The sequence below is a fragment of the Pyrgilauda ruficollis genome, unplaced genomic scaffold, assembly GCF_017590135.1.
Source record: "Pyrgilauda ruficollis isolate IOZ18807 unplaced genomic scaffold, ASM1759013v1 scaffold6, whole genome shotgun sequence".
NCBI classification, from domain to species: domain Eukaryota; kingdom Metazoa; phylum Chordata; class Aves; order Passeriformes; family Passeridae; genus Pyrgilauda; species Pyrgilauda ruficollis.
The window spans coordinates 2,630,491-2,646,689 of NW_024527710.1; the positions used below are offsets into that span (position 1 = coordinate 2,630,491).

General features: G+C 39.0%; 1 protein-coding gene across 1 annotated transcript in view; it reads left to right on the forward strand.

Annotated features, from left to right (window-relative positions):
• Positions 1-15,717, forward strand: part of ABCA4 (ATP binding cassette subfamily A member 4) — a 59,621-nt gene extending 43,904 nt beyond the window's left edge. The window contains exons 31-49 of the mRNA XM_041483139.1: positions 1,522-1,616; positions 2,524-2,556; positions 3,737-3,842; positions 3,934-4,008; positions 4,488-4,657; positions 5,575-5,752; positions 7,163-7,278; positions 7,967-8,114; positions 8,436-8,559; positions 9,268-9,397; positions 10,285-10,405; positions 10,573-10,635; positions 10,747-10,853; positions 11,830-11,971; positions 12,536-12,670; positions 13,873-13,976; positions 14,064-14,156; positions 14,488-14,737; positions 15,595-15,717. Of these exons, the coding sequence (XP_041339073.1) occupies positions 1,522-1,616; positions 2,524-2,556; positions 3,737-3,842; positions 3,934-4,008; positions 4,488-4,657; positions 5,575-5,752; positions 7,163-7,278; positions 7,967-8,114; positions 8,436-8,559; positions 9,268-9,397; positions 10,285-10,405; positions 10,573-10,635; positions 10,747-10,853; positions 11,830-11,971; positions 12,536-12,670; positions 13,873-13,976; positions 14,064-14,156; positions 14,488-14,737; positions 15,595-15,717 (2,313 nt within the window). The remainder of the gene's footprint in view (positions 1-1,521; positions 1,617-2,523; positions 2,557-3,736; positions 3,843-3,933; positions 4,009-4,487; positions 4,658-5,574; positions 5,753-7,162; positions 7,279-7,966; positions 8,115-8,435; positions 8,560-9,267; positions 9,398-10,284; positions 10,406-10,572; positions 10,636-10,746; positions 10,854-11,829; positions 11,972-12,535; positions 12,671-13,872; positions 13,977-14,063; positions 14,157-14,487; positions 14,738-15,594) is intronic.
• The last annotated feature ends 482 nt before the right edge of the window (positions 15,718-16,199 follow it).

Genomic DNA, 16,199 nt, shown 5'->3' on the forward strand with positions numbered 1-16,199 from the left:
TCTAAGAAGTTAAACAGAATTGCAGCGACTCTCAGAGTCGCAGCTTTCTAATTTAATGTCACACCTTGCACACTGTTCATCTTTAATATTCCTGTTTGCCAGGTTTAACACACTAGCAAAATGACTAAAATATTTCTAATTTTCATAGAATCAGAGAATCATTATGTTAAAAAACACCTCTAAGATCGAGTCCAGCTGTTAACCCAGCACTGCCATCTTCACCACTGAACTCCATCCACGTGTGCCACATCTCAACATTTTTGAACACTCTGGGGATGGTGACTATACCACTTTCCATGACACAGCTTCTTGAAAACACTCATTCAGCTTGCTTTGATTTCTCTATCACTGTTCACAAAACAAAGCTGTTTTGAATATCTGTAGAATTCCCATTTACGAAGAAAAAAAATAGATAGCGGTTATATACCTTACAGCATCCCAATTATTTCTGATTTCTTAGTAATCCCTGTCCAACAGACAAAGTTGAATTTTGCTGATTGCATGCTAATGTATTTCAGAGATCTTTAGTCTAAAACTTCAATTCCAAGATGCAATTTTTTATTTGTTTGTGGGGATTCTAGTCCTCTAAACAAAATGTTTATTATAATATTATCCTGATAATTTTACAGGATATGATAGTTTTGTATAACTTGTCAGAAAGAAACAGTTCCCTTGAGTCTCCAGGAAAGCTACAGTGTGTAAATAATTGTCAACAGAATTATGTTCAAGCATAGATAAGTCAATTAATGAAGGCATTATGTGGATGTTACCTGTCTTCTTGTCTAGAATCAGCTGGATGTCTCTAATGTGTCTTCTGTGTCATACTGTCTCTGGACAAATGCAGGAACTTCTGGAAAGTTCCTTAGACTTACTTTCTGGGTCATTATCAGATGATTTTAGGTTGCAAGCTTTGACATCTGAAGCTGCCCAGGAACCTCTTAAAATATATTCTACCTTGGGATAAACTCAGGAGTGTGAGGTCTTGCATTTCACAGCAATCCTTTTAAAATACTCAACAAAGCTGTCATGTGGCATCATTTTCATACTTCAAAACAAAAATATCCTTCAAACTATCTAATGTGCTAGTGAAGGTGAATTTTTTGTATTAATTTTTACCTAAAGTTGCTAAATCATAGGAAACAACCCTTTTTTTTTGTTTGGTTGAGTTTTTTTGAGTGGAGCCTCAGTTGATTTCAAGTTTCCTACTTTCAGATTGAAGAAAAAGCCTTGAGCAGCTCTGACCTTCATTGCAAAGACCTGTTTCAGAGTGACATGCAACTGTTTTGTGTTGCATGCATCACAAACTTATTGATTTCTTCTAAGGTCTTAGTAAAGTAAGGATGTTTAGGCAAGAAATGACCCTCAAGTGATTGACCCACTCTCTGTCAGTGATACTATGAACCTGAGCATGTTCTCTGAAGCAAAACTCCTTTTTCTCTTTTCCTGGAAAACACTTAATAGCTTAACACTTAAGACACTCTGAACTTTTTTGTGATTGATTAGGTTTCTGTTTCTTGCCAGAGAGTGCAACGCAGCACAGAAATTCTTCAAGATATGACCCACAGAAATATTTCAGATTTTCTGGTGAAAACATATCCCACTTTGATAAAAGGAAGGTAGGGATGAATCTCTATTTCTTTTTCACATGTGGTATTTTGTACCTGGTGATGAAATCCTTATTTAATAATGACATAACACCTGATTTGCTACAGTATTATGTAGATTTGAGCACCATGTCAATATTTCTGATAGAGGACTAGAAGAGGCTGATTTTAGGGGAGTTAAATATTTTCAATTATAACTATTTGTATAATCAGGTACTCCTTTATAGGCAGAGCTAAGTGTTGGTGCTGATGGAATGCTGTGTTAATGGTGATGAAAATGGTGCCCCTGCACAGCTCTGGTGAGCTGCCTTGCAGAGATATTACTTTGTCTCCCTGAAGAACTGTAGCCGCACTAATGTGACTATCTGCCTGAGTTAATTATCACTTGCTCCCCAGAAGTGCTAAAGAGCAGCCAAAGGACAGTGTAACAGGGATACATCCATCCTACTGATAGCTCCTCAGCTGGCCTGTGTGGTAATTAGCTGTGCAGTGCCCATGGCCTATTATCTCTGATTCAGGCCTTGCTACTTTTTCAGTTCCCAGCAGAGTTCTTAAAAATCCCTTTATAGTAGGTATATGCTGACTGCCTTTGACTAATTCCCCTTAGTATGTGTCATAATTGCTTTAGATACATCTTTTAAAGTCAATTAATTATGGATTAGAATAGCCCAGTATGTGTCACTTTAGGAATGTTGCTTATCTGTGTATGAGTTGGAGATGAATCATGTCAGAAAACAAATAGCCAAAAACACACTGCAAGGAATACCAAAAGTCCTGCCAACTCCACAACTCAAAAGTAATAACCAGCAGATTGGAGGTCTGCAAAGTACAGGAATTCAACTTTAGTTTTTACTTAAGCCTAACATATCACTGATTTTGGTTCTGTGCATTTAGAGGGGATTCTCTTTGTCTGTTTCAGCTTGAAGAGTAAATACTGGGTCAATGAGCAGAGGTAAGAAAACAATTCAGAAATTAAGGTAGTAAATAAAGGAACAATGTATTTCTGTTTAACCAGGGAGCCTCACAATGTTTCTGCAAATGGACAAGGGGAATTGTGGCAGAAATTGTAGAACAAAGACATGGCTTCAGTGGGAAATAGGCTGGGGATTAGGAAGGGTCTTATAAAAGGGGTTATATTTGTTTGAACTCCCTGCAGGAGATGAAGGCAAGAGGCTCACAATGGAGCTATCAGAGCTTTATTACCTACAGGAGTCAAACCAATGGGCACCGTGTGGTGAAAAGGTTCAACACAGTAGTACAGTATATTGTACTACTGCTGTGACACAGCTCTTTCAGTGCCACAGAAAAAATATAAACCCTCAAAAAAAAAGGACCTGAGTGGGATGAAACCTAGACACCAACCTGTCAAATACAGAAGTAACAACCACAATTCCTCATGTCTGCTGTGTACATGAGCAGAAGGTATAAACCAGATTCCACTAGTTCTCTTCTTTAGGTAGAGACAGCAGCTAACCCTGGTGTGTGATGTCTACTCTGCAGTTACTAAGCTTTGAAAGAAACTGGTTAGCCTGAAGTACATAGTTATTTCATTTTTTACCAGTGGTAGGATTTCACTTCAAGGATAGCAGCTGGATGGCTGTCTTTCTTCACAGAATATCTGCTTCATGTGCAAGCATTGCTTTCTATGGGATTAGACTTCAGTTCACCTTGTGCAGTAGTATTTGTCATTATGCACTGGCTGGTACTGACATTGGTCAATACCTTCTCCTCTCAGAGCATCTGAAATTTCAGCTGAGGTCTGTGCTGTCCTTAGTCCTCCATGCTGTCTAAACCATTATATCGCAATTATCTTGATTTAAAGATTTGGTTCTGTAGAAATCACTGGTCTGTTTTCTCCAAATCTTCTTTCTAAATAATTTTTTTAGGATCCTGGCATAAATCTCTCAGAAACTTATAGAACTTCTATTATTTGTAAGCCCTAAAAAGACCTAGTACAACTTGTTAGAAAAAGACTAGAAATTGTTATACATTAAATATTAGTTGTATAGAAATTAAACTTGCATTAAGTGGGGTTTGTTTGGTTTTTTTTTTTTAAGTGGGGATTTTTTCCCATTACTGTACAGTTATGGGTGTGTAGTATGAATTACTGATTATATTTTTCTCTTCACTAGATATGGAGGAATCTCTATAGGAGGAAGGCTTCCAGTCCTTCATGTTTCTGGAGATCAAATTGTCAATTTTTTATGTGATCTTGGCCGAATGATGAATGTGACAGGAGTAAGCAAGATTTTTTATTTTGTTTGGTTGATTTTTGTCCCCTTATTAAAGCCTGGTTACTGCAGCATTTAGCTTTTTCATTTTGTTTTAGGGACAAACTTCACTGGCTGCTGCTAAAGAAATCCCTAATTTCCTTAAATACATGGAAACTGAAGATAATATTAAGGTATTTGCTGGAATTATTCTGCTAACTCACAGTCTTTCTTGACACAGACTTCAAATTATGAGAATATTGCTGGTGGTATGCCCAGATGCAAGAAGAGTTAAAAAGCTAGACTTTAGAAATAACTTGGTAGTAACGCTATATCCCATACTGTAGGTAATTCTTATTCATAATATTTCATATATGAGATTTTTTAAAACCATGCTATTAGTACTGCTTGCTGTCCCAAATACTTTGAGTAGTACACTAAATCTTAAAATGTGCTTTTATAAAATCCCCTGACAGTAGTTGTCCAATGCTTTTAAAAGCATAATATGTGAGCTCCTGCTGCAGGACTGTGCCTAGGAACTATGTATTCCTGGTGCTGGATTCACCCCTGCTGACAATGCCCACCAAAGTAGACAAAAGGCAGCCAAATTTTCTACTGTAGCTCAGTGAAGACAATAACTGACAATTTAATCTGTGATTTCTGACTCTTTTAGGTGTGGTTTAACAACAAAGGCTGGCATGCTATGGTTAGTTTCCTCAATGTAGCAAATAATGCAATCCTCAGAGCTAATCTAAGGACTGGCCAAGACCCTGAGGAACATGGGATCACTGCTATAAACCATCCTCTGAACCTCACCAAGGAGCAACTGTCTGAAGTCACTGTGTAAGTCTGCTTGTGCTCTGCTTCTGGCTTTTACCCCACCCTCTCCTGGCAACTTACAACTTCCAGCATGCTCACACTCAGAGGAGAAAGTTCAATAGAATGTGGAGGCCCTTCCCTGAAATTTTATTCTAAACAAGAATCTATTCATGTCTTGTTATATTCACAAGATTTCATTCCCATCCCACATAGGAGCTATGACCACTGGATATACATTATTGCATGTTTCTGTTGATTCCCAAGCACGAAGCTTCTGAATTTTTGTTCATGCTCCAAATCCAATACATTTACTTCTGAAATAAAACATGTAATAAAAAATGGAATGAAAACTTGTCCGTAATTGAAAACAGGTCAAGTAGTTGACAACCCACTCTCTTGGTGCCAAGGACAGCATGCAGGTAGATTTTTCAATGGCATGTAGTAGTGTTGGTGTATTTCTGAATCTGAAAGTCATAATTTCTTCAAAAAGACATCCCTAAAAAGACAACATTTTTCACTCTCCTATTAAGTTTATAATTCAATGAAACTGAAAACTTTGCATATAACACAGAGGCAAAATCTGTGCTTCATCTCACTGTCTCCAACTTGCCTTTTAAAGTTTTTTTTTTTCCCTGCTTCCACAGCAGTTTTGCTATTGTGCCTAAATGTCTAGTTTGAGATGTCCCCACAAGAAAGGCTGTCAAACTGAGATACATAAAGAAGTAAAAGATCTGGGAATGGTGTCATATTTGTTAACTACAGTCCTCAAAACATCTTGGAAAAATACACTAGCGCATTTTGAAACTGGAGAAGTCTTCTACTTTAAAAAGAGCCTTGCTACTGCTAGATCTTAAAGCACCCTCCAGAGTCCCGAGATGCTAATATAGTGTTGCATTGTATCCATTTCCTTCCTCACACTCCCTTCTTGTACTCTATTGTAGACTGACCACTTCAGTGGATGCTGTTGTTGCCATCTGTGTGATTTTTGCCATGTCCTTTATACCAGCCAGTTTTGTTTTATACCTCATCCAAGAACGTGTAACAAAAGCCAAACATCTCCAGTTTGTCAGTGGTGTGAGCCCTGTTACCTATTGGCTAACTAACTTCATGTGGGACATAGTAAGTAACTGCTGGTCTGACTGACAGCCTCTGATTATCCTGGGTGTGCATGAGCTGAGGGCAAATCAGTGACACAGGTGAAGGTGATTGATTCTAAGCATTGCAAAGCATCCATTTCTCTGAAGTGTTTCTCAGAGACCATGCTAAGGATCTGGCCTCTGAACTAATTACAGATGTAGAAATTAATTCAGGTGCACAACTCAGTCAACTAATGAAGCTGTCTCTTTTATAGTCTTAAGATTTCTAGCCCTTACAATTGAATACATATAATGAAGTACAACTTACTACAGCAGGGAGAAGCCTCATTGCCTGGTGCTAGTCACTCCTGTCCTCTAGAAGACCCAAAACATATTTCACGATATTCAAGAAACCTAAGTGGGGAAGATTAACAGCCTGCTGGAATAGTATCAATAGGCCTGACAAAATACTCTAGGGTGTCTAAAATGACATATTCATTTAGGTCACTGTATCATGGTCACGGGGTTATTCCAAAAAGATTTATACCATAGGTGCAGACTTGCTTAGACAGGGCTCAGCTTCCCTCCAGCCACTTTGTCATAAAAGAGAAAATTCTTTGGCTGGCTGAGGCACAACAAGGGCTGGTTCTCTGGCCATGCCTTTGCAACCAAGAAAGTGGCCAAGGAATAATGCAGTAAGAAAGGCATGAACATGGAATTGAAAAATTAAAAAGAAAATCAATATTTGAAAAGCCCAAAACTCTTTAGGATTTGGAAGGTGTTCTCTCAGGAGAAGATAAAGCAAAGCATTATTTTAGTAAATGAAGGAAAGAAGCAGGTCCCAGAGTTCTTGTTCCCTGCTGTTCACAGCAGCTTCCTTGACAGGAATTCTGCTTGGCCGTTGCCCTTGATAGCATGATGCAAAGGCATGAAGTGGTGTTAGCAGTTTAGGCACATGCTGCCTTCCATTCTGCATGGGGAATTCCATGCATTGCAATAGAGTAGTGCTGCTAATACTGAACAGAGAAAGGGCATTGGCCAAGCATACTCACTTTAGCCTCTTCACAGGAATGTGGCTCAAGTGACTAGCTCTTCTATCCTGCACTGCTTCTGTTTGCATCACCAGAAACGGTACTTCCCTTGCATGGCCACCTTTTTGGGAAGCCTGGCAGCCAGACTATGAAGTAATGGATTCACAAATCATAATCTAAGAAACAACAATATATGTTATATTTTTGATGATCAGTGTGATAAAAGATGTCTTAGAAAAACGTTTAGTACTAAGATCCCACATTTCCAGGGACCTGTTGATCAAAAAATTCAGTGTGACTAGTCTAACTCAAATTCTGATGTTCCTCAATATAAAATCCTTTTGGAATGATGTGTAGGATCTGGATATGTTTGCAGCCCTTCTCAGGTCTTACACATTGCTCTTTCCCCTGTGCTGTGGCAGGTGAATTATGCACTGAGTGCTGGGATGGTTGTGGCTATATTTGCTGGATTCAAGAAGAAAGCATACACCTCCCCGACCAATCTTCCTGTGCTCGTTGCCTTGCTGCTCCTCTATGGGTGAGTGTTCAAGGCTATTGCTGCAGGTGGGCCCTGTATTTCATATGGAAATGATTTCATGTTGCTGAGCTCGGTACTTAGTGGAACCCAGGTTTGAAGAATAGAACTGGATGGATCTAAATAGAACTGGGTGGATCTAAAACAGGTTAAAACTAGATTCTTCTGTGGGATATTTACATACTCTGTCCAGCTACATGCTGCAAAAGAGATTCTTTTGTCACTGCCTTGCATTTTTAAACATCAAATGTGACCCGTACAGGAAAATATATTTGTTCATTTTGCTGATTTCTTCCTTGTACATTGTGTAGGAATTAGTGGTTGTTCATTAGCTGCATTCACAGTCAATACTAAAGTATCTTTCAGCATTCAACAGTTCTTTGTTTCTTCTTCTTGGTGTACAATTCACTGAAATGTGAAAGATACCTGGGGTGACAGCAACCTTGCTAGAATTAAGTTTCCTCAATTTTAGCAGCGTCTTATGCCCTGCATTTTAATAGCAAAAAACGACTAAGCAGAAAAAAATTTTATGTAGTAACCAGGGAGAAAATAATGTGGTGGGTTAGTGGTTGGTTACACCATTTTGTTATACTTGGGATCGGAAGAAAACTTAACTTTGTGTTTTATTTAGGCCAACTGACATGAGAATACTGAGAATTTATCATAGTTTTTTTCTGTTTCTTTCATGCAGATGGGCAGTAATTCCCATGATGTACCCTGCTTCTTCTTTCTTCAGTATCCCCAGCACTGCTTATGTTGCATTGTCTTGTATTAATCTCTTTGTGGGAATCAACAGCAGTGCCATTACATTCATCCTGGAATTATTTGAAAATAATCCGGTAAGTAATGTTTTGTAATTTTGCTGGATGCCAGGCACCGCCAAAGCCTCTGTCTCACTCCTCTCCACAGCTGGACAGGGGAGAGAAATATAATGAAGGCTTCATGAGTTAAGGACTGGGACAGATCAGTCACCAAATACCATCACAGGCAAATATTAGAGATATTAGTTGAATTTATTATTTAAAATACTCTGTTTTCTCTCTTTTAAGAAAACAGAACATCCAGTTTCTCTGACATGACAAAGAACTTTTCACTTATATTGCTATGTTTTCTTAAACAGGTCTGGTTTAAACAGCTTATATTGTTTCTGTTTCTTACAGTCTTTGCTGAAGTTTAATAGAACATTGAAAAATGTACTGCTTGTCCTCCCACATTTTTGTTTGGGCCGTGGACTCATCGACTTGGCCATGAGCCAAGCTGTGACTGAAGTATATGCGAGGTTTGGTAAGTAAAGCCAATAAGAAACAAGTTATGGCAGTGTCACATGTCCTGACCTTGGATGAGCTGTTTGGAAGGATTAACTCAGAAAAGTAGTAGATTTTTCACCTTTTCCATCATCAGATGGATGAGAAGTATCAAAGTTCACCTTCTCTGAAGGAATCACAGCTTCTGATAGTACTGCCAGAGCTCTGCAGCCCAACCAGTAGTCTGCATTGGAAATGAACCCATTTTTTCAGTGGCAGACTCTGGTGTCTTTTTGTCCTGTGTTTGGAACACCCTAAGTCACTATAGGAGGATTTATTTTTTCATTTCATTTGAATACCTCAGCTACTGTTTAAAGTGACTGTTGTTCTTCAAAGGCATTCTCTTGGGATATAGTTGTCTTTGATATCAGACAACTTACTAAAAGAATAGTCATACAACAGAACTCATGTTTTAATTCAGCAAATGTGTCTTTTCCGTAATCCATGCAAGTTTTGTGTAATGATATCCAAATTAGTGTGTATTCAAGAGAGATTAATTTTACTCCCATGCAGCAGCTGAACTTGGAAGGCATTTTGTTAAGACTTTTTATAAGACTGGAAAATCAAAACTAGTTCCTGATCATGAGCAAAAGTACAGTAATTCATTATGATTATGCTTTTTGTTCTGAGGAGTAGTGGGGTTTTTCAGCAGTATTTCACATTCCTTTCTGATGCTTTTTCTCCAAAGGTGAGGAGCATGTTTCTGATCCCTTTCAGTGGGACTTTGTTGGAAAGAACCTGGTTGCCATGGCTCTTCAAGGAGTTGTGTTCTTCTTTCTGAATCTCTTTATGCACCGCTGTTTGTTCTCCACAAGATGGTATGTCTAAAAGTTCTATTAATGTTCCTTATTAAAAGGATTACTATCATTGTTATTCTCTATGCCACTTTTTTATTCTTTTTGTTCTTAATTTTTCTCTAAATATGTGGGGTTTTCTGTTCTCTATTAACTTATCCAATCTTATCTTAATTTACTGATATCCTGATCCAAGAAAGCATTTACAAATCTGCATTTCTTAGGATTTAAGAATATTTTATTAAAGAAATTAGTTTTCTTGAATTCAGATTTTAATGTTTGGTGGGTTTTTTTTGTTTAAGACACTGTAATAGTGAGATTATAAAATTACCTGGAAAGTTTGTAGTGTCCTCAGTCAGGCTAGGTACTAGCTAGTACTATGAGCTACTAGCCTGGTATCCCAAGACAGCAATTCTGTCACAGGACAGCTGTATCCTGGACAATATGTGAACTTCCCCTCTCTGTTTTACAAATGTGCCTCTCCCTTGATGAAAAGAACTACCTACCAGCTGCGAGTGGGTCATTCACTTCTGTTCAAGAATGCCAACAAGAGTACTAATTGGTGCAATTATAAAAAGTCTGTCTTACAGGGAGATCTACTCAAAACTTCTACTTGTAAGGACCATCACTAAGAGTAGCCAAATAGTGAAGGCTGTGGCTAAGGGGCAGATTATTCTCATATCAGTGACTGACAAGGCATGTTCTTTTGAGCAAGCCATTTCCTCCCTTTTTAGTATCTAGAGATTAATTTTAAAGGTCAGGGCTTCTCCCAACACAGGAGTACTCCAGCCAATTGTGAAGCTTCAACCCCACTGCTTCCACCAGTCACATTTTTGGCAGCAGATTAGCCACTGTTTTACACTGTTATTCTAACTGAACACAGAGCAACCCAGTATTTTGGGTTTGTCTAGGTTTGCTGAGACTGCCATGTCACCTATCATTAATGAAGATGAGGATGTTGCAGAAGAAAGAAAAAGAATTATGAATGGAGGAAACAACACAGATATCTTACAATTACAAGAATTGACCAAGGTAATATTTTGAGAAGAATGAAAAAAAAAAAAAATTTACTCCTGTCTCAGTTCTAAAGTTGCCTCATCCCAATAGCATTAAACTAAACTAAAAATTCAGATGATTTTCATTTCTGTAGATGTGTTGAAATAGGAACTTTCCTCTTTTTCCTCCCCCCGTCAATATAGATTTATGCAGGTCGACGTAAGCCTGCAGTGGACAGACTCTGTGTTGGCATCCGTCCCGGAGAGGTAGGTTGTTCAATAACACTGGATTACATTCCATGGATCAGTTCAGATTTTATGCCCCCACTGATTTGCAAGTTGGAAATGTTAAAGAATATGATAAATTTTGCAATTTAGTGCTTTGGCCTTTTGGGAGTGAACGGTGCTGGCAAAACAACAACATTCAAAATGCTGACTGGAGATACTGATGTGACATCTGGAGATGCTGTAGTGGCTGGCAATAGGTAAGTACCTTAAAAAACCCTGTGGCAGTCCAATTTCCAGCATAGAACTGTTCAGATCACACTCTCAATGATCCAGCAGTTCTATGGCGCTGAGATCACAGGTAACACATAATTGCATTTGATTCCTTTAACACTTGTAAAATCTGTGGGTGAGTTGTAGTAATGCTAACAGTGGGACAAGGCAATCATATCTAGTGACAACAGCTCCCAAACATAAGATAACCCATCCAACAGGGTACTTTGATCTGAGCTTTGGGGCTTTTCTCTGGCTGTTTCTAACATTTTTGTTTACACAGTGCTGGCATAATGTCATAAGTTATTACAGTGTGATCTGGTATGCACTTATGTTGGTTTACTTCCAGGCTGTGTGCCTTGGCTTGTTAGGTGTAGTTGGGATTTGATTCTTTGTCCATTGATGTGGTTTGAACAATAACTCTTTTGTTGCCAGGACACGGTCCTGCTCAGCCTGTTCTAGGTGACTCTGCCCAGGCAGGGTCAGTGGACAAGATAACCTCCAGAGCCCCCTTCCAACCACACCCATTCTGTGATTTTGTACTTTTCCTACTACCATTGAAGTGTTAGCCTTGTGTCCTGCCTGTCTGTTGCTAGTGACCATATTCTGAGCTGAAATTACTGCTTCTTTTTTTTCTATATATAAACACTGTTTTCAAAAAATAATAAACTTGAGTGGCTGTTAAAGAACTTCTCGTTAAGTTTGTCTATAACAACAAGAAAATTTTAACAAGAAAATGGGTGAGGGAAAACGGGCTTACACTCTTAACCAGGACTGAACTGACTTAAAATAATATACTCCTTGCTCTTATGAACAGACAGATATTTTCATAGCATGTTTATCAGGAAGAATTAATTCTTCTCTTACAAGAGTTGTTGCCCCAGAAAATAAGGATTTTATTCAAAGTATTCTTCTCTTAGAGCTAGTATTAGAGAACTACAACTCTTTTCTTTGTTTCTCTAGTATACTGACCCACATTTCTGATGTCCATCAAAACATGGGATACTGCCCTCAGTTTGATGCCATTGATGACCTGCTCACAGGACGAGAACACCTGTATTTATATGCACGCTTACGGGGGGTTCCAGCAGAAGAAATCAAGAGGGTAAAGTACTCTTTCTTTTGATAATTAGAGTGATATTTGTGATGATTAACGGTGCTCTTAACATGCTAAGGGCCAGAATTTCCAAAGTGTACTCATTATTCTGTGTATTGAAGTCCTGGGTGTGGTTCCTGTCATTTGGACAGTTAAGTGGCAAGACCTCACTATCAAATGCAGGTCCCCAGGCATTAATGGGACTTGTAAATCTGTGGCACCAACAGTGGAAGGCTAAAGATGCGATTGCTGTGGCTCAGAATATCATTGATTGCTATTTTGCTCTTGCCTTTTAAGTTGTGTATGTACAGGGAGGAAAACATGAAGAGGATTCCAGAAGTTTAATTTCTTGCACAGATAGAAGTCTACAGTTGAGGCTGCTTAATGGCTTTCCCTCACCTGTTAGAATGCCCCTCATCATCATCATAAATACTTTGTACTTCCCTGGCCCAGTTCTAAAATGAATGTGCTAAAACCCAGGGGACTGTCATGTTTCTACCAGAAGAGGGATGTATCAGCAGTCCTGTCTGTTCTGCAATTGCTGCTGTGTGAAACAGATGTTTTTTCTCACAGGTTGCTGAATGGGGCATCCAGAAGCTGGGACTTCCTATGTACGCAGACCACCTGGCAGGGACCTACAGTGGTGGCAACAAGCGCAAGCTCTCCACTGCCATTGCCCTGATAGGCTGCCCACCACTCATCTTGCTAGTAAGTGTCATGGAAACACAGCCCTGGGTAGTTCAATATAACATCTCATAATACTACATTATCTCATAATACTACATGCTAAAGGGCTACCACATCCTTGAAAGTTCCTTTCTGCCCTCAATTTACAGCTATTTCAGTGTAATTTTGAATTAATTTCAGGTGTAGTCTGGGATGTGTAACTATGTTTCTAATGGACCCCAAGTGATTACAAAAGAAAGACCTTCAAAAAAGAATGTGTTGAGATAAAATCTATAATCCAGAAAAATCTGAATTTAAACTGTTGTTTAGTTTCAGTCTGCCTTTTCTTGTCAGAGTGTAGCCACTGATGTAAAAGATGATCTTCCAACATATCCACCTGGCTACTTTATCCAGCAGAACACAGGAAGATGCCTACCCTTTTCCAGCCTTTAATATCTTTGGAATAAATTATACAAATTTATACTAAACTATAGAAATGCTGAAATATAGCTCTTGCCAAACAAAATTAATGATTAGATAATTGCACATCTAAAGGGAAATTCAATATGAAATTACTACAGAAATTCTTTATTTAGACTATATTCTACCACCTTAATTTGTATGTCTATGACTTTTAGACAAGTCACTTTTATGTTGTAAAGTTAATGAAGTGTTTTAATACATACTAATAGCCTTGGTTCCTTGTACCATTTAATATGCCTTTACATGTATTCTGCCTGTAGTAAACAGTCAGATAAAATGTTTTCTCATAATTTCTTAAGACAAGATGTTCAATGAAAATTTTTCTATCCTAATTTTGTTTACATTTTCTGTTACTTACTGGGTTAGCTGACTTATGTTGGATCAAATCCTTAGGTGGTGTAAATCAGAATGACTTCACTGATTTCTTGGATTGAACAATGTCCTATATGTTTATGCAAGTGAGACAATCTGGTGAGAGCTCATTGTTGCCCAGAAAAGGCACTCCCTTCCCTGTAGCTGTGCCCTACACAATACAGCACTGTATTCATACCTGCAGTCCATGGTCTTGTTTTCTTACTGCTTTGTGCCGAGAAGTCCATTGGTACCCACTCACTCCGATGCTTCTCAAGGTCTATGTGCTTTCTCAAGGCACAGATTACTTTAGAGAAACAATCACATGCTATGGTCAAAAAAGTGACCTGATTCTAAATAGATTTTCCCTGTTTTATCTGACTCTGATTGCCTTAACATTTCCATTACAGGATGAACCGACTACTGGGATGGACCCTCAGTCCCGGCGCCTCCTGTGGGACTCTATTGTTGGTGTGCTCAGAGATGGGCGAGCGGTGGTTCTAACCTCACACAGGTAAAAACACTTGGAATTCAGAATCTGAAAGCAGCTGAAGTACATCTGTTGGCTTTTATCTCAAATATCTCTTCTCTGTTTTGAAAGTATGGAAGAATGTGAAGCCCTCTGTACTCGTTTAGCCATCATGGTACAAGGTACCTTCAAATGCCTAGGCACAATTCAGGAGCTAAAATACAAGTAAGTAGAATATTTTTATAGTGGTTTTTAATGGGAAAATTTAGTGTATGTGACATGTACTATTCTTAATATAAGTAATTCAATGGTTAACCACACCTATTTCTGGGTGCAGCTCTGTTGTATATTAGACAATCTGACCAGATCTCATTTCAACTCTATTATGCTACATACCACTTCTGCAAGGCAAATACAGGGCTTCCTAAAAAAACTGGATCTTATGCAATATCTTTCAGATACTGTTATTGTTTTCATGGCTGCAGAAAACTAATTTCCTTCCTGAATGATGAAACAACCTCTTCATCCAATTCCTAAATCCACATGTCCTTCCCAGGTTTGGAGATGGCTATATTGTCACTCTGAAAATCAAAGCTCCAAAGTCTGGGCTGCCTCCAGATCCTGCTCCTGCTGAGAAATTCATACGCATCAACTTCCCAGGGAGTTTCCAGAGAGAGAAACACTACAACATGCTGCAGTATCAGATTTGCTCTTCCTCTTTGGCTAAGATTTTCCGATTAATAATCTCCAATAAGGAAAATTTGCATATTGAAGAATATTCTGTGTCTCAAACAACATTAGATCAGGTGAGTAAAAAGTAAAACATCCATGAGAAAGCCTGTCTGGTGAGAATTAGGCAACATAATGGGGATGTATCCAAACAACTAAAGGACCAAATTGTTTAGAGAATTATCTCACACCTCTTTCTCAGGCAAGATTCCCAGGCCTCTCATCAAGGAGGGTGTATCAGTATGAATCAGTAACAGTATTCCCTGTGTAAATAGGTGCCATGTGAAAGCTGGTAAGACAATGTTTCCCATATGACAGAATTCACACAACCCATTGCTTCAGGAGCAGCAGTCTGAGCAAGGTCAGCAATTTGGAATGAGACTGAGCTGAGAATAGCATTTTATTTTAAATAAGAGGTTTGGACTGTGTTGTATCAAAGACACTGTGAGAAGCAATTAGACACACAAAACCTGGGAAGTCTACTGGGAGTTTTGAAAACACTCACTTGCTAAAGGGTATTGGCCCCATCTGTCTGCTTTCCTAAGTAACAAAGGGTCCACATATGCAAAGCTGTTTTCGGTGGGATTGCTAGAGAGGAATTCCTGGCTGCCTTTCAGCTTCCTACTAAAATATTCTGTCTCCTCTTTCCTATCACAACCAAACTCATGCTGTGTAAACCCTGCAAACCTGGCTGAAGCCATTTCCTCCTTAAGAAAAAGTAGGATTTTACTTGCAAGCAAGTACATCCAAAGGAAGGAAGTTGCAAGGAAGTTTATCAAAATAAAGGAGGAACTCACGATCTCAGCTGATAACACAGTGTCTCAGTTCAGTGATGTCTGTGGATTCCCCTTTCTGTCTGTTTCCTGCAGAGCAGTCATTCCACTAACTCATCTCAGTTGAAGACATGGTGATGTTTTCTGCTTTCCTCACACAGGTTTTTGTGAACTTTGCTAAACAGCAGATGGAGGATGAGGAAATTCCTTTGCATCCGCGTGCAGCTGGAGCCAGCCGAGAAGCCAGAGTGTCCCCAGCTCTCCATCAGCAGGCAGCTGCATAGACTGCTCCTGCAGCCTCCAGGCTTAGTGTGTGCACAGTGCATGTGCCATACCAGAGCAGAGCAAGGGTAAAACAAAGGTTTTCACACTCAGTGTTACACTGATTTTTTTGCACCTTTCTGAGCACTGTGCTCTCAACAACAGCCCTAGCAACAGCCAACTTCTACTGCTCTACCAGTAACACTACATGCTGAGAGTGTCAAAGGAAAGGCAGGTCCTTGCTATAGAATAAAATCTTCCTCTAACATAAAGTCCATTATAAGATACAAGAAGCAAGTCTCATTCCTCCTTGTTGACATATAAATAACATCAAAGATGGATTCTCTATCTGGTACTTTCAGGCTGGCAGGTTTTTCTTCTTTAACCCTTATGTCAACTGCTGCAAGTCAGCAAACAGATCCCAAGGATGACAGCATTGCCCAGCTTAGAAGCAGATTCCTGCTGTGCTGAGTGCACGGGACTATCAAGGTCAGAACAGTGCTGG